This window comes from Callospermophilus lateralis, chromosome 7 (assembly GCF_048772815.1).
Source record: "Callospermophilus lateralis isolate mCalLat2 chromosome 7, mCalLat2.hap1, whole genome shotgun sequence".
Lineage (NCBI taxonomy): Eukaryota > Metazoa > Chordata > Mammalia > Rodentia > Sciuridae > Callospermophilus > Callospermophilus lateralis.
In genome coordinates, this window is record NC_135311.1 from 133142933 (window position 1) to 133160512 (window position 17580).

Here is a 17580-nt window from a genome sequence, read left to right on the forward strand (position 1 = left end):
TCACTAAGTTGCTGAATTTGGGATCCTCCTGCCTCCGGCTCTCAGATTACAGGCATGTGCCACTGTGACCACCATGAAGTGAGATTTTTTGGGGACAGTTACCAGAGATCGAATTCAGGGACACTCAACCACTAAGCCACATGCCCAACCCTATTTTGTACTTCATTTGAAGACAAGGTCTCACTTTAGTTTTTTTTTTTTTTTTTTTTTAATATTTACTTTTTTGGTTGTAGTTGGACACAATACCTCTACTTTATTTACTTATTTTTATGTGGTGCTGAGGATTGAATCCAGGGCCTCATGCGAGCCAGGCTAGCACTCTACCGCTCAGCCCCAGCCCCAGCCCCTCACTTTAGTTGTTTAGTGCCTCACTGTTACTGAGGCTGGCTTTGGACTCACAATCCTTCTACCTCAACCTCCAGAGCCACTGGGATTATAGGCGTGCACCACCTCGCCCCTGCATGAAGTGAGATTTTTAACCTCCAATTAACAGATGAAATACACTAAGGTTCTGGGAGATGGAGTGTCACACTCAGCCTGTGTGAGCTGAGCCCTGAATTCAGAGCCAGATCTGCTAACACCGGCGCCAGGCACAGAACCCAGACTTTACCTGGCAGAGGGAACCCAGCCTAGAGAAAGGGAGCAAGGCCAATGCCCACTCCAATCCCAGCTCAACTGTCCACTACCATGGCAGCCCAGCTTCTGCTCTGCAAGAGACCCTAGTCCCACCCCAGGCCCCTGCCACCAACCTTATCCATCTTGCAGGTCTGTCTTTAGTGACCCCACTGCCTAGCCTGGAAAGCACACAAGGACAGTTCCCTGCCTGGTTTACAGGAAGGTACAGGATGGAGCCCGATGAGTATATGAAGGTGGGTGTCTCAGTCACTGAGGCGCTGATTGCCCTTTGGCTAAGAGATCTGCAGTCACCCTCCCCGGGGGCCAGTGCATGTGTGTGTGTAAATGTGTGTGCAAGTGTGACAGTGCACAAGGACAAGGATGTGTGAGTGGCGGGGACGTACACGTGGAGCGTGTTCTTGCGTAGGGGAGTGTGAATGAAGATGCGTGTGATCGGATCCTACCGCCGCTGCTCCCACAGAGGCCACCCAGGGCGCAGACAAGGACCTGTGCCTCCGGGTACTCTGCCCTAGATAAGCCGGGAGAGGCGGCCCAGCCTTCTTCAGCCAGAGCCCTTGTCCAGCCGCGAGGCCACCAGTGCCCTCTCCCTGCCCTCTGCACCCCCACCCCGGCCCCGCGACCCCCAGATGAGGAGTTGGGGTGAAGAGGCGCAGGTCCTCGAAGCTAGGGGCTCGGGCGAGGCACGTGACTTCTGGCCTCGGGTCTGACCCCGCGAGACGCCAGGAATGGAAAGCGTTCCTGGGCGCAGCTCCGGGAGCCGGTCATTGTCGTTAAATGAGTCTTGTTGACTTGGAGCCCTCGCGCCGGAAGCCTGCCTGCCCCGCGCCCCTTCCCTGACCTTCAGCTGCGGACACCGGGCGGTGCGGCAGGCCCAGGACCAGAGGTCCCCGCTCGGCGGCCCGCGGACCCGGTCCCCCGCGCGGGCGACAGCGGCTGCAGGTGCGCGGTGGGGGCGGGGCCCCCGCGCCGCCCCCGCCTCCCGCGCCCCGCGCTCCGGCCCCCGCCCCGCGCCCCGCGGTGTCGCCGGGCCCTGGCGACAGCGGGCGCGGAGCGGGAGGCGGCGGCGCGAGGCGAGCGGGACACAGCGGCGGCGGCAGCAGCGGGGACAACCCGGCGGGAGCGGAGGCCGAGCCGCGGGGAGCCCGCGCCCCTGTCACCCGCCCGCCGTGCCCCGGCCCCCGCCCCGCGCCAGCGCCGCGCACCCCCGGCCGCGGAGACATGAGCGCCCCGCGGCCCGACGCACCCGAGGCGCAGCGGCCCGGCCCCGAGGCCCCGTGATGGGCTCCTGCGTGTCGCGAGGTGAGGGGCGGCGGCCGGGGGTGGTGGGAGTGGGGACCCGCGCGGAGCCTGGGCCACTCGAGGAACCTGGGACGGGGCCCGCCCTTCACGGACCAGCCGCACCCCCAGCGGACGCGGTGCCCGTAGGGGACAGGATTTGGGAGGGGTGGGGACAGTGCGGAGAGAGCGCGAGGTCACTGCATCCTGGGCCCCCGCTTCGCACCTGGCAGGTGGTGAGAAGCAGGGTCCCCAGCCACGCTTTCCTCCCAGCAGCCACACACCCCCTGCCGCTGCCTGGGAGGGGAGGGAGGCTTCTGACTCCTCTTTCGAGATTTCGGGGCACCAGGAGAACTAGCAGACCCCCTCCCTGTCCCCAGACCCAGGCCTTCTTAGCCCACCCCACTCCAGCTCCTTCCTCCCCTCCTCGGTCCCCTGTCCCTGAACCCATTGGCGGGAAGGGTTAATGGTGAGGAACAGGTTATAAAGGAGGTCCCCTCCCCCACCCCCATCCCTAACTCCTGGTTCCTGCCTCCTTCCTTGGTCAGGGGACAGGAACAGAGGGCAATTGATATTCCTAGTAACTGCTGGGCCTTTCTCTGGTCTCTGGCGTGACACCCCAGTGACCTGCCCTCATCTGGGGGCCACCTGTCCTTGAGGGTTAGGGTCATGCACAGAGGCTAAGGGGGCAGGGTGGGCTTGGGAGTCCCCCTTCCCAACATGCTGCTGAGCAAGGTTGCAGGAAAAGGGACCAGGCGGAGCTCCCTGGCCCCCGGACCCTTCACCCCCACAGTGGGACCAGGGGCAGGGCTGGGAGTGGGGGTGTCTTTGGCCTTGTCTGAAGCTCTACAGGCTGAGGCCACTTTGTCTGACCCCAATCACAAGTTGTTCCAGGGCTACCACCCCACCTGTCACCCCAGTAGCTTCTTCAGGTGCTTGGGGAGGGGCTAAGCAGGCCCTGGAGGGGCCCTCAACATCTGGGGGAGGCTGAGGAAGAAGCACAGTATCCCTTCTCCACCCTCTGGACTCTGAGGGGCTCTGCTCACAAGTTCATGGGACATTCAGGAAAGTGACTCAGGATGTCTCTGGAAGGTGGGATCACAAGTGGGGGAGAGGAAGGAGCAGCTGACTGTGGGGCTCGATCGCCCTTCACCAGGCTGATACCACCTACACCGTGCCAGGCGCAGGGAACCCCAGCGAGGGACCCAGCACAGCACCTGTTCTGTGGGGCCAGCGGCCGGGAGAGAGGAAAAGCGATCATCAGAGCAGAGTTGAAGGTTCTCTAGGAGTCACAGCTCTTAGCATCCCAGACGTCCCCACAGGATCTGACCATCTCCAGTGGGACCAGCTTGGGTGGTAGGGATCTGGGTATTTCCTCAGCGACTGTGTTTGTTCTCCATGACTCGGCCATCTCGTGCCGGGTGCCATGGACACCCAGCCACAGATGAAATCATTTGTGCGCCGAGGACCCACTGAGCAGAGGCCAGGGAGGAAGAGATGCCCGTCAAGGTCAGGCTGAGGCTGAGGCCTGAGTCCCCTGACCCGCACCCGGTGCTCCCCCCACAGCACCCTCTGCCGGGGTTGTGTGAGGTCACACTGGCTGAAGTGACCTTCTGCACCCTCCCTTTTGCATCACGGATTTCCTGAGTGCCACCCCCCATCTAGTTGTATATTCCAACCTTGTCCCCCTCCTGAGGGAGTGAGCCACTTAAGAGTTTTGACACATACCCAGGCAAGTTGGATAGAGGAGGGGAACTAGAGAGACAGAGGGTGACCAGTGTTCCAAAGCCACTGCATGGAGGCCACCCCCTCCAATTGTCACTAATTGGGTGCTTACAGCTAACCAGGTACTAGTCTGAACATTTTAGGGACAAACAGCTAACCTGGGTTACATACTACCATAGTTCCCATTTTATAAACGGGAAAACTGAGGCAGAAGGCGGTTGAATGACTTGCCCAGGGCCAGGTAGCCAGGAAACAGCAAAGCCAGCTCCCTGGCACTCGGACTCCAGAGCCTCGGGGTCCTGAGTCTTGGCCTTGCCCAGCTGTCCCTCGGCTCCTTGCTGGCACCTGTCCTATTCCCCTTGGGCTGCTGGCTGTGGGCCTGAGCCCCCGCAGCGGGTCTCCACACCTGCACCAGTTGCTAAGAACATCTTCTAAGTGCCAAGGTCAGAAGCATAGTCAAGTGGAGGCCAGGGACCATGAACCTTGTACTGATGGCCACAGTGAGTCTTCACACAATTGGCGCTGCTCAGGCCAGGCCCCACCTGAGAGCCATACTGTGCAGCTGTGGCTTCTACATCCCAACCTGCTAGGCTGGAGTCCCTGCCACTCCCTAGCTCTGTGATCCCAGCCAGTGTGTGTGCACCTCAGTGTTCTCATCTCTAAAATGGAAATGCAACAGGGTTGTAGTTATGGATTGCTGGGGGCAGGGAGTGGCTTAATTCATGTAAAACACCGTTGCCAGGACCTGCCACGTGACTGGCGCTCATGAGTATTAGCTATTACGCCCATTTTTAATTTGTCTGAGCAGCTCTGTGTGCACAGCTAGCCCAGACATTCCTGGCTGGACTGGGGAGCCGTAGAGGCAGAGCTCCGGACTTCCTCTGTGGGAAGGAGCAGGGCTGGCCCTAAGGACAGGGTAGAAGTGATTGGGTCCAGTTTAAGGCAACAAACGCAGTTTCCAGGAGCTTCTTTGTGTTCGTTACCTATTTTTAAGCTATCGTTTGTTGGGAGTGTCTCCTGAGCCGCACTGAGCCTTTGCTCTCCTGACCTAGTTAGTTTTCCTTCAACCCTGGGAGGGGGGAGTGGGGCTCAGAGACGTGCAGAGCCTTACCTCGGGTCACCCAGCCGGGGCATGGAGAGACCGATTGGAACCCAGGCTGGGAGGGGCTGGGAGCTGAGTGGGGAGCCCCTGCTTTTTGCTCTCTTGTGTCCCCCCGTAGACAGGTACTCGGTGCTTAAAACCAAAGCTTAAAACCAACCTTCTGGAATAACTCAAATGGCTCACATTTGACTGGGGCTCTGCCACCACTGCCATTATCAAACTGCCCGTCTCATGCCCTTGGCCCAGTAACCTTATCCCTCCTGTCCCTGTCCTCCCCCCCACACCAACTGGTCAGCCTCCTGGCCCCACCCTGGAGGTCACCAGTACACTGGGCACCAAGAGGCTGCAAGAGCAGAAATGGGAGAATGAGGATTTTCTTCTGGAAGGTCAGACATCCATTCTGTCTAAACGGAAGCACAGGCTCTAAGGGGGCCAGGCAGAGCCACCTACAACACCCGCCGTCCCCAATCCCTGTCTGGAAGGTCGTGGCATTGCTGGTGAGCAGCCTGGTATGGGCACCGCGGGGAGAGTGAGGAGAGGGCAGAGGGGACCTTGCCCTTTAGGTGCTCAGAGTGAGGAGCGAGATAGAGCCTTGGCTTTGGAGTAGTGAAATGGGGGAGGCGGGACACACACACACACACAGTGGCGTGAGGGCACTCCCTGGAGATCAGCCCTGCTTAGTGGCTGGAGAACGTGCTTTGGAGTTTCAGACTGGCCTAGGTTTGAGCCCAGCTCTGCCACTTGCCATCTGGTGAACTTGCATTAAGGCTTCTCCGAGCCTCAGTTTCCCCATCTGTGCAGTGGGCATGGTGGTGCCTGCTTTGTAGCATAGTTGTGAAGATTCAATGAGAGGTGACAGGGGAAGGCCTAGGACAGCACTTGGCGCAGTCGGCATGTGATCTACAGTGACCTGCTGTCAGACCTGGCCCTTTAGGGCTGCCGGTGAGGGAGGCACCTGATACAGGAGGCCCAGCTGCCCGGAGGAGGTGAGGCTGGAGCAGGGCGTCCCGAGGCTGGCAGGGAAAGTGGGAAGGAGCGGGGCGTGTGCAAGTCCTTGGTAGGGGGTGGAGAGGGACCCCCCCCCCCAGCGTCTCAGAGCTGTCGTCATGGCTCAGGTGACTTGTAAACAAATGTCCCTGGGAGCGGAGGACACTCAGTCCACTTGAGACCCAGCATCTGCTAAGCTCCGCGACCTGCTCCCTGGGCAGGCGGTAACTCACCAGGCAGAGGCCAGGGACCCCGGGGAAGCTCCACCCTAGGGTAGGACTAGACAAGTGGCTCGTGGTCCAGGAGAAACCGAGGGACAGGGACGGGGCCGCTGCCACGAGAGAGCGCTTGCCGCAGCAGGAGCTCGGCCGCAGCCCCTGGGCCCACGTCTCGTCCCACAGATGAGAAGCCCAGGTGCCCGGGGGCAGCACGTGCCCAGCCCAGGGGCTGGCCTCTGCACCTCTTCTCCTCAGAGCTGAGGACAGAGCTGCCTGTCACAGCTGGTGGCAGGCACCTGCGGTGGGGGCTGGAGGCGTGGCCACGTGCATTTGGCCACAGGTGCCCTGAGGACCTTGGAGGAGAGCCGGTGGCTGGCTGGGGAGTGGCAGCGTGGCTTTGGGCCCAGGTTGCTGTTTGTGCCCTCGCTGGGCTTCTGGGAAAGAGCAGGGCTGAGCGTGGCACCCTGTGCCCTCCCGAGTGCAGAGCCCTGGGAGACTCTGGGAGCAGGTGGCAGCCACGGTGACTAAGGCTGGGACACAGAGCCCCAAAGACCCAGAGTCTGGGTGACTCTGAGGAAGATGCCCGAGGGGTTGGGGCTGTGCTGCAGACTCCCCCAGGGAACAAGCGGAGAAGGCCAGTACCTACGGGAGCGTTGCAGCAAGAGGGGTTTAGGTTAAACATCAGGATGAACTGTCCAGGTGGTGAGACTGGAAATCTGATTGAGGACCTCAAGCAGGAAGGCCGGAAGCATCCTGGCTAAGTCGAGGGGGAGCTCTGGTTGAGGGCAGAGGGATGGAGGAAGCATCTGGATGAGGGGGCTCTCCTTGAAGCATCAAGATGGCCCTCCATGTTGCTGAGGCAACCAGAGGCCTCTCATTCCTGTGGTGGGGGGAGGTGTGAGAGGAAGCAGGTCCCCAACGGGGCCTCAGACCTGGAGGTCAGGGAGAAAGAAAAGGATGACCCCCAAAGCTCCCTGGGGAGGGGAGGTAGTCACAAAAGCAGGAGCCAGTGTCCCTCAGGCTGCCCCAGCCCCCACCCCACATGAAACTCTGTGTTTTTCCAGTTGCTAGTGGCGGTGACGTGGCCGGTCCCAGCTGGGCTAAGAGCAGCCTGTGATTTCACCCTAGGCTGGTTCATTACCTGACGTCTCCATGGCAACCAGCCGTGACATCACAGGCCAAAGTCCTCTGGGGGAGAAAGTGACTTTTGCAGAGGCACCTGCACCCCAACTGAGGTGGGGGTGCGCAGGCTAGGGGGCTGGGAGCCGGAATCCCAAGGCCACCACCCACCATGGCACAGGCATGACCTTGTTCGAGTCATGTTTCTGCCAGGCCCAGCGTCACCTCCAACCTGCTCTGAGCTGGCTCCCCTCTCCACCAGCTGCACCCCTGCTCCGCAGCTAGAGGACAGCTTCAGGGGACAGCCAGGGGCCCTAGACACATCCCAGCACTCTCCAAGTTCCCAGGGACAGCCCGTAGCTGGGGCCACCCTGTCCACAGCCTGGCAGAACCCCAACTTGCAATAACACGCAGCATCTCTGCACCCACCCTTACATGTGGCTGATTTCAGACTTCTGACTGGACTCATCAGAATAACTCTTTTGCTTTTTTTTTTTTTTTTTGGTACCAGAGATTGAACCCAGGGGGGCTTAGCCACTAAACCACATCCCAGCCCTTTTTTGAATTTTATTTAGAGACAGGGTCTCACTGAGTTGCTGAGTGCCTTGCTGATCTGCTGAGGCTGGCTTTGAACTCTCAATCCTCCTGCCTCAGCCTCCCAAGTTGCTGGGATTATAGGCACGTGCCACCACACCCAGCTATCTTTTGCATTTTGACCCAGGGTGCCCACCATGAAGATTCTCGCTTCATGAGTGTGCAGACACAGACACGTATCCGTGTGATTCAAACAAAAACTTCAAGAAATAAGACTTAAGCCATCTCTGCCCTTGGCTCTGTTAGTCTCTGCTCTATTCAATTCTGCTGTATTTGTTTTAAAAATAGACCTAGTTTGCAGGGCGCGGTGGCACACGCCTGTAATCCCCGCAGCTCGGGAGGCTGAGGCAGGAGGATCATAAATTCAAGGGCAGCCTGGATGACGTAGCAACAATGTCTCAAAATAAAAATATTAAAAAAAAATTAAAAAGGGCTGGGGATGTTGTTCAGTGGCAGATCAACCCTGGGTCCAATCCCCAGGACTGGAAAAAAAATATTATATATATATAAAATCAGTGACGTGTATGACCTACTGAAAGATGCCTCCCCGCCCTCCAGAACACTATCTTTGTAGAGATGGAGACTCTGAAGCCCATCTAGCTCAGGGTCACACAGTCAGGACTAGGGACAAGAGCAAGCTGAGCTGGGTGCTGCGGTGCGCAGGCACATGGCTCAGCCCACAGGATCCGGTGTGTCCTCCCTGCCCTGCCCTCCTTCTGCCTCAGTCATGGGAAGTGGGGGCAGTTAGCCATGACCCTACCCTACCTTCCCTTTTCAGCCCCAGCCCCTGCCGGCCTCTCCCCAGCCTCTCCCCAGCCTCTCGGCGGCCCTTCACAGCCCTGGGCTGGCCTCGGCACCCGCTAGTCCCCTCTGCGTACTAAACCGATGCAGCATGGGTGAAAGCAGGTGTCACTTCTGTGCTCACCTCCCCCCCCACCCCCGCCGGGGCCGGCCACACTCTCTCCTCTGGGATCCCTTCCTCCACTAACACGCTGGGGTCTGGCCCGAGGGATTGGAGACCAGGACGACTGGGTTGACCGGGGCTCTAGTGGCCTTTCTTGATGAACGCTGGCTGGCTGTCGAGGCCCTGCGTGGCAGGCATCCAAATATTCCTGCCTTCCTCCTGGAAATAGATATTTATTGAGTACCTGTTGTATGCCGGGCCCTATGGCAGGTGCTGAGGCTGTCATGGTGAATGAGATGGACAGAGTCCAGAGGAGCAAGACACGCTGAAGGGATGGAAGGGCAGGTGTCGTGTCCAATAAGATGGTTTTGGCAGGGGATATTACTGAGGTCACAGCTTTTGAGCAAAGACCCAGATGGAACAAGAGAGTGAACCTGCGATCATCTGGGAGGAGAGATCCAGATGGAAGGAGGGAAGAGCCAGTGCAAAGGCCCTGAGGCAGCAGCGTGCTGGGCCTGTCTCAGGAAGGTGCAGGATCGTCAGCAGAATGGTCAGCGTGGCCAGAGTGGAGAAGGTTGCATGGGTGATTTCTTCAGGAGACATTGGAAGCAGGGGCTTCCTCTCCACAGGGCCCTGTCGTAGCAGATCTGCTCTGGTTAGACCTCCTTCATTCCCACCAACTCCCCCATCCTCCTAAAGTCTCTAGCCTCTGATCTCTTGGCCTGGGGTCCCCTGCACTGCAAGCAGCCCCCTTAGGGGATTCCAGCGAGACCCATACATGACATCTTCCTTGTTGTCTCCTGACCCTGGAAAAACTCCCAGTCCTGGCCATGGTGGGGAGGGAGGGCCGCTGAATGCTCCCCTGCCTGCCCTGCCCCAGTCTCTGGTGGTCAGACATCTAGTGGGGTGTCTCCTCTGCAGGCGTCTCACATTTCTGAGTGATTCTCTGGGACCCCCTCTTCTGGTATGTGGGTGAAATGGGCAGTCAGGGCCAGAGGAGTGGTGAGTGGCTGGGGCAGCAGAGTCTGCTGACCCCTCAGAGGGAGGCTGTCCTCAAAACACGGGGTCCCCAGGGCCTCTCTGTGTCCAGTTTTGGATGCTAATAGACAATTCCTGAAGAACAAGAACAGGCTCCCTCGACTGCCCACTTTACAGATCAGGAAGCAGAGACCAGGGAGGTAAAGTCACGGAGTAGTCCCATCAGTAGCGAAAGGCAGGTTGGGTTGACAGATGTTTGGGGCAATTCCTCAGAATGGGACCCTGACATGAGAATTTGGGTGCAGCTGATATATGAAGGGCTGGAGCAGGAGGGCGAGGTGTCAGGCCGTCCTGCAGGGGGCGCTGGAGAGTCAGTAAAGTGGAATTTCCCATCCCAGAGGAAGGAGCTGGGGTCCGGCCACTGATAGTCAATGGCTGAGGCCACACAGGAGTTGTCATGTGCTGCAGCAAGATCTTTGGATCAAAGACAGATGGCATATATATTGGTGGTCCCAGAAGATGATAACAAAGCTGAAAAATTCCTATCACCTTGTGATATCAGAACATCATCCATCTTGGCCCAACACATTGCCCCCTGTGTGAGTGGGCATGTGAACTAACGGATACATAATAGCAATACAGTAACTATGTGTAGCGCATAATATTTCTTATTTTTTTGAGTTATAGATGGACACAATATCTGTATTTTATTGATTTATTTTTATGTGGTGCCAAGGATTGAACCCAGTGCCTCAAGCATGTGAGGGGAGTGCTCTACCACTGAGCTACAGCCCCAGCCCAGCACATAATACTTGATAATAATAATAAATGATGCTGTCACTCTCCTACGTATTTACTAGACTAACTTTTTATCTTTTGGGGGAGAATTCAGCCCAGGACTTGGCACTGTACTGCTGAGCTCCACCCCCAGCCCATATCCGTGTTTCAGAGTGTATTCTACTTTTTCTTTTCTTCTTTTTTAAGTGGTGCTGGGGATGGAACCCAGGACTCTGCTCAGCTGGGCAGCCCTGTCTCCCTGCACATCCCAGCCCAGCAGATGCCTGCTTATTAAAGGAGAGTCAACTGGTCCTTTGGTCCATCCAGAAGATGGCAGCTCTTTGCATGTTAGTCCCTGAAGACTCCTTAGTGGGATAAGATGATCCTGACCCTGGGCTCACGTGTATGTTTGTGTCTTAGGCTTGTTTGTGTAATTACAGTGCTGGGGACAAAACCCAGGACCTGAGCATGCTAAACACACAGTCTACCACTGACTTGCTCCCCCAGCCCTATGTCTTAGTTTTTAAGAAAAGTTTTTAAAAACTTTGATAAATTTTAAAATAGAAGAAAACTTATAGAATAAGAACATAAGCCCCGCCCCCCCCACACACACATATTTTGCAGTGCTAGGGATTGAACCCAGGGTCGTGCACATGCCAGGCAAGGGTTCTACCACAGAGCTACATCCCAAGCCCCTTTTTATTGTTTTATTTTGAGACTGGGTCTCACTAACTTGCTGAGGCTGGCCTGGAACTTGCCATCCTCCTTCCTCCTGAGTGGCAGGGATTACGTTGATGAGTGCAGCTGAGTGTGCTCGGGACATAAAGGCTACACAGTAGTGCCCAGCAGCATCCTTGACCTTCACGAGCGCTTCCTGACTCCTGGCAGCTGCCGGTCCTGCAAGCCCCACCCATGGCGAGTGGCAACGCAGGTGTACAGTTTTTACCTTTTATCCTGTATTCTTGCCGCACCTTTTCTGTGCTTAGATATGTTTAGGTAGAGGACACTTGGCACTGTGTCACCGTTGCCTACAGCGTTAGGTACAGTAACACGCCGTGCAGGTGTGCACCTAGAGCGTTGGGGGTGTGTAGCTGCACCACTGAGGTTGGTGCAAGTACATTAATGTGTCCACAGGACGACAAAATCACTTAGCAACACCTTTCTCAGAACACCACTAGCCCAAGGGCAGCCTTCCCAGAGAGCCAGAGAAAGTGCCCACTGGGAGGAAAGTGCATGGGGGCAAGGGAGCACAAAGGGGGAAGGGACCCAGAGACACCCACAGAGTGGGACATCCACATTGTCCCCAACCCCAGCGACCTGCCTGGCCTGGGCTGTAACTTCCCTGTGCTTCTGGGTGGAGGGAGGACTGTCAACCCAGAAGCCACAGTGAGGATGAGGATGGATGAATCTGGAACACACTGGCCAGAGAACCCAGAGGAGTTCACAACGACTGCGTGATGTGGAGGGAGGAAAGGCAGGACAGAAAATCCCTCAGAAGGTTGGAAATTCAGACCAGAGTCCAAAGGAGGAGTCGGAGCTGGGACATGAGTATAGGCATCATTAGGAGTGGTTTTTTCTACTTCTGTGAAGAATGTTATTGGTATTTTAATAGAATTGAATCTGTAGATTGCTTTGGGGAGTATGGACATTTTAAACATATTAATGCTCTCAGTCCATGAACGTGGGATGTCTTTCCACTTGTTGTGTGTCCTCTTTGATGTTTTTCCACCAGTTTCTTGTAATTTTCATTGCAGAGATCATTCACTTCTTACTGAAATTTATTCTTAGGTATTTTATTTATTATTTTTGCAGCTGCTGTGAATGAGATGATTTCTTTCTCAGCAATTCTGTTATTGGTGTATAAAAAAGCTACTAATTTTTATGTGTGGATTTTACATCCTGCAGCCTTACTAAGTTTGTTTATCGTTTCAATCAATTTTTTTGGTAGAGTTTTTAGATTTTTCTCTGTATGAAATCATGCCATCTGCGAGCAGAGATAATTTGACTTCCTCCTTTCCCACTGAGATGCCCTTTATTTCTTGCTTCTGCCTGATTTATTGCTCTATCTAGGGCTGTGCTTTTCTAAGTGTCTCCTTCTTATTTCCAGATCTGTTCACAAGTGCCCACAAAGACTGCCCCATGCCCCAGGGCACGGAGCCCGGGAACCCAGACCTGCCCTCCAGCCACCCACCCACCATTGTTCCAGACCATGTCACTGGCAAGGTAAGCGGTCACTCATCATCCCCCGCATCTGCCTGTTCCCTGGTTCCTAGACTGACCCCCTACAGATCCCCACAGAGAGTGAAAACCATTCCAAGCTCCTTCCTTCCCTGCCCAACTCAGCTTCTTCCTGTGGCATTGAGCCCCTGACCTTGAGGTTTGTTGTTCAGCCCAGGGGGGGTCTGGATTGACCTGGGCATCCAGAGACTAGGCCATCCCTCTTTAGAAAAGACAACCGAAGGTCCTCCCACCCAGATTAACTCAGCTTTGCAGACAGTAGGGCCGCTACCCGCCTGTGACCCCTTCACAACCTGTACCACCTCTCAAGAATACAAGAGTGGAATTCTCAGTGCAGGTAGATGAGGAAGATGTGGTGAGGGAACCCAGATCTGGTGCATAATTTCCACCCCGCCCCCCAGATTGGGGCCTGAACTCCCAGTTGGACACAGCTGCTTTTTTTCTTGAGCACCTACTGCATGAAGAGCAAGGTGCTGGGCACTTAGTGTCATGTCACTTATGCTTCACCACAATCTTGGGGATGAGTTTAGATTGCCACCTTCCACAGAAGAGCAGAGGTTCTGAAGGTCAGGTCCCTAGTCCACAGATACCTGGCTAGAAATGACAAAGTGGAGAGCCACACCTGGGTCTGATCTATGGCCTATACCCGCCGTCTCTCCTCCCAGTGCCACTGTGGCTCTCCTCCTCTCTCTGCTGCCAGGTGACACCAGGGCATGACCCATGAGTGCAGACTCCACCTCATGGAGCACCAGAGGCCCACCCCCACCTCCCCTGGGGAGCTCGGCCATCTGCTGGCAGGGTGTGCCGGGCCCTGCCTGACCCTCTTTCTCCTCTTGCTTTAGGACAAACAGATGGATTTCTGTTGGGATCCTTGGCAGGTCAGTGCACTTGCTATCCCCAGTCTAGCCAGCGCAGCTGATACCATCTACACCTGCTGTGCCCAGCCCAGGCCCACATCCTGCCAGCCCTGGGTGGGGGGATAGGCCCTCCCTGGCTGTACCTGCCCTCTCCCGGCCCACCACCCAAGGGCCTGGGGTGGGCTGCGTGACGCGGGGGTGTGGGGACACCCTCTGGCAGCCTGCCCTCATGCTGACTCCTCCCTGCTTCCTCCAGAGGTGCTTCCAGACCACCAACGGCTACCTGTCCGACTCCAGGGCCTGCTCCGGCAACTACGGCGTGGCGGCCCTGGCCACCTCGTCCCTTGTGGGTAGGTTCAGCCGCCCGCTCCTGCCCTTGGAGCTGGCATGCTCCACCTCGTACGTGAACTTGGGAAGGCAAAGCTGAACTGCCGCTGGAGGACGGCGGCCCTTTGGATTCCTTGCTTTCCAAGCGCGGGGCTCCATGCTGGGCTCCGGGTGACCGGAGGGTTCCTGCTGCCAGGGGTTGAGTTGTTGGCTTGTGAAGATGCTCGGGGTTGGCCCAGATTTTGGGGATGTCTGTCTGGTGTGGTCTCCGTGCCTCTGTGCCACCTGCGTCTAGCGGAGCCTGGAATAGGATCCTGCCCTGAGCCGTCACCCTCCAGCCCGAAGGAGTGTGGGAGGCGGCCGGGGCTGCCGGGGTGCTCAGCCTGGATCCGCTTCTGGGAGTCTCCTGCCAGCCCCCCGGGAGCTTGCAGCACCAGGTGCCCCTATGAATTGGCAGCATTTGAGGCAAGGGGGCTGGCTTTATGTCCCCCACTGGCCAGTCCTGCGTGGCCCTGGGAGGACTCTGCCACCTCGTGGCCTCTCAGGTGGGGCAGCCCCAAGCCTCGGCGGCTCTCCAGAGAGGGTGCAGGTGTGAACCAAGACAGCGCACCGGAGGCGCCGGGGTGGGCACGCAGCCTGGGGTGGGTGGGCTGCGCTGCTCCCGGGACGCTGCTCCGGGCGGCACTGACCAGCCTTCCGGGCCGGCCCACCTGTCAGCCAGCTTCGACCCCCCCACGCCTCGGGCCCCCTTTGCATGAGATCCCTCACGGCTCCCCGGAGCACCCTGCTGCCCACGCTCCCTGGAAACAGCTTCCCCTGGTACCTGTGAACCCCACTCCCCTGCATCCTGCCACCCGGGGACTCAGCTCTCCCGCTCTGCCTCGCCTGGGCCTGTCCTGCCGCCCCAGGTCCCCATTTGCTTTGTGGCCACCTCTGTGGCTTCAGGAACCCTGTGAACCCCAGGTCTGTGTTCTCGGCCGCGGGTCACAGAGACGCAGAGCCACCCCACCAGCCCTGCCCCTCCATCCACGCCTGAGAACCCCCTCCTCCCACCATTCCTGTGGCCTTTACTTTTTCTGGGTCCCTGCAGTGACCCCCCGAGGTGCCCTTGCCTTCACCCTTGAACCCTGATCCTCCAATCAGGAAGCTGGTCCTAAATAGCAGGGCCAACCTGTCCTTCTCCTGCTGCGGCTCTCTAGGCCCAGCCTGGCCCCTGGGAGCTCCCATCTCCTACTGTCCTGGTCCTGCAGTCATCCCCGTGTCTCCCCTTGGGGCTGGAGTCATACCAGGCGCTTCCCGCCTCTCATCTCTGAAATAGCCCCAGCCTGGCCTCCACCTGCCCAGTCCCAACCTGCCTCCAAACTGCGGGCCATTCCTCCAGGAAGCCCTCCCTGCTCAACCACCCAGGCCTCGCTGTCAGCAGAGCTGAGAGCAGAGATGCTCCCAGGAGCTGTCCCTGGGTGGGCAGGGTTGGGGGACCCTGGGTCAGAAAGGAAGCGAGGTAGTGGCCACCTAAGAAAGAAGCGCTCAGTGGCCCACGTGTTCACTGGGAGGAGGACACTGGAGGGGCAGGCATGTGAGTGGGTGGGGTCATGTGAGGTGGGGTCCAGCTTGGGAGGGCACAGGGCAGGCATGGGGCAGTGTGTGAGGCATGGGCTGGGCATGGGGAAGGCACAGGTGCAGCCACTGGGTTGTGTCTGGCATCGGGCTCGGGGGATGTGTGGCTGTGGGGTCCAGACCCTGGGGTGGGCCAAGGGTATTGGGGGTCCGGAGCTGGGCCTTGTGGGACAGCCATCGATTGCCCTCAATGACCCAGGGGTGGTGCAGAGCATCAAGGACCACATCACCAAGCCCACGGCCATGGCACGGGGCCGGGTGGCCCACCTCATCGAGTGGAAGGGCTGGAGTGCCCAGCAGTCGGGCTGGGAGCTGTCCCCAGCCGAGGACGAGCATTACTGCTGCCTCCCGGATGAGCTGCGAGAGGCTCGATTTGCTGCAGGTCAGCAGGGGACAGGGAGGAGACAGAGGTCACCACCAGGTGGCCACTGTCTGGGCAGGGAAAGTAGAGGCCTGGGGTGGGCAGGGCATGAAGTGGGCGTCCTTGGTCCCCTGGGCACGGCTGGCCAGCTCACAGGCCTGCTCTGGCTGGGAGGCCCTGCCCGCCCCGCCTGTGTCCCCAGCGAACCGGCCTCACTGTCCCCCAGGCGTTGCTGAGCAGTTTGCCATCACCGAGGCCACTCTGAGCGCCTGGTCTTCGCTGGATGATGAGGAGCTGCACCCCGACAGCAGCCCCCAGGACGCTGTCCAGCTCCAGGGTACAGCCCGCAGGGGCCGGGCGGGGCGGGAGGAGCAGAGCACAGGCCGTCCCCTGCCCTGGCACCAGCTGCAGCGGGCGTGGCCTCCCCTTCCTTCCCTCAGCCTCGGTTTGTGCTATAGAATGGGACAGGGGGTCCTCGCTCTGCATTGGCCACGGCGTGCCCGGAGCAGAGGCACAGCCACTGTGATGTAAGAATCAGGCGTCTGCCACACTAGGCACTTCCTTAGTCTCCACCGCAGCCCTGGGGAGCAAATCTCATTGTCCCCACCCCAGAATAAGGAAACCGAGGCGCTACGAGGTCCAGAGGCTCACCCGAGAGCCACAGCTAGGAGTGTCCGAGCCAGGATCTGGAGCCGACCCCCAGGCACCCCCAAACACCTTTCTAGAACTCCGAGCGACTAGGGAGGGGTCAGCGAACCTGGGTCCTGCATTAAGTCACCTCATCTGATCCTTCCTCTGACCCGGAGGGGAGCACTGGTTGTCCCAGTTCTCTGAGCCTGCTCTTAACTAGGCACTGGGCTCGGGGGTTCCGAGCTGTGAGACCAGTGGGTCTCGTGCTCTGGACTCCCTCTCACGCCCAGAGAGGGCGAGCAGGACGCAGGCCTCGGCCACCCCACCCCCGTTTGGTTTTCCAGACCTGGAGAGCATCTACCTGCAGGACAGCCTTCTGAGCGTTCCCTCGCAGGACGACAGTCTTCTGGCCTTCTCTTCCCCCGGCCTCTCCACGGATGGCTGGCCCTCGCCCCAAGAGCCCCCAGTCACAGCGGCCACTCCACAGTCCCCCAGCTCTGAACAGCAGTGTCAACAGCAGCTGCTGGGGTGCCTGGGGCCCGAGGGCGGGGCCCACCTGCAGGACTCCCTGCCCTCCGTGAACAGCGGCTCCCTCTCTGAGGACGAGGTGTTCTACAACTGAGGCTGACCCCTCTGCTCCAGCGTCTGCTCAGACCTCCACCTTGCCTGGCGGGCAGCCCAGGATCGCCGGGACGGTGGGGTCCGAGCTGGGCGTCTCTTGACCCTCAGGGCAGGCACGGGAGGTGCAGCAGGGATGAGGCCAGCACTCCTGTGGACCACTCTGTGCCTCTGCGGACCTGCCCAGCAGGGGAAGCCAGGGTCTCCCTCTGTCTTCTGAACTTGGTCAGGTGGGCACCTTCCCTGCAGGCCTTCTGCCCTCAGTGAGCTCCAGGACTCTCAGCAGATGCCAGGGCAGCTGGCCCCAGGGAGACCACCATGAGAGGAACTGCATCACCATATGGAGCCTGGGACCCCACCTGGAGCCTGGCTCAGCTCCTCCCTACTCCCTCTGTGCATCTGTCCCTGTCAAAGATGGGGTGGTCTCTACTGGTAGCTCAGCGCCCACTCCTCCGCTGTCTCCGGAAGGTCTGTTCCTTGCCCTCTGAGCCTGCTTCCTTGGTGTCCCCCTCCTCACCCCGCCCCATCCCCCTCAACGTTCTCTGGTGACACTAAAGTGGTGGATTCACCCTGGATGGGCTTGGCTTGGTCTCTGCTCCTGTCGGCATGTCCTCGGG

The 17580-nt window shown here is 58.5% G+C and overlaps 1 protein-coding gene across 3 annotated transcripts; it reads left to right on the forward strand.

Annotated features, from left to right (window-relative positions):
- The first annotated feature begins 1673 nt into the window (after window positions 1–1673).
- On the forward strand, window positions 1674–17536 carry Fam131c (family with sequence similarity 131 member C). Of its 3 annotated transcripts, none has more exons than XM_076863324.2 (7): window positions 1674–1935; window positions 12423–12538; window positions 13396–13431; window positions 13667–13760; window positions 15554–15736; window positions 15942–16052; window positions 16690–17536. In XM_076863324.2, the coding sequence occupies exons 1-7, from the start codon at window positions 1914–1916 to the stop codon at window positions 16965–16967; spliced, it is 840 nt and encodes a 279-aa protein (XP_076719439.2). In that variant the 5' UTR covers window positions 1674–1913; the 3' UTR covers window positions 16968–17536. The 3 variants fall into 3 exon arrangements, with proteins under 3 accessions (XP_076719439.2, XP_076719440.2, XP_076719438.2); XM_076863325.2 differs by lacking the exon at window positions 1674–1935 and adding an exon at window positions 5088–5235; XM_076863323.2 differs by lacking the exons at window positions 1674–1935; window positions 12423–12538; window positions 13396–13431; window positions 13667–13760 and adding an exon at window positions 14929–15313.
- The last annotated feature ends 44 nt before the right edge of the window (window positions 17537–17580 follow it).

Excerpts from the sequence above, each read along its gene's own strand:
- Fam131c (XM_076863324.2), top strand. The coding sequence starts at position 1,914 with ATGGGCTCCTGCGTGTCGCGAG. Across the intron at positions 12,539-13,395 it reads CAGACCATGTCACTGGCAAG|GACAAACAGATGGATTTCTG; the intron begins GTAAGCGGTCAC and ends CTCTTGCTTTAG. Across the intron at positions 15,737-15,941 it reads AGAGGCTCGATTTGCTGCAG|GCGTTGCTGAGCAGTTTGCC; the intron begins GTCAGCAGGGGA and ends ACTGTCCCCCAG.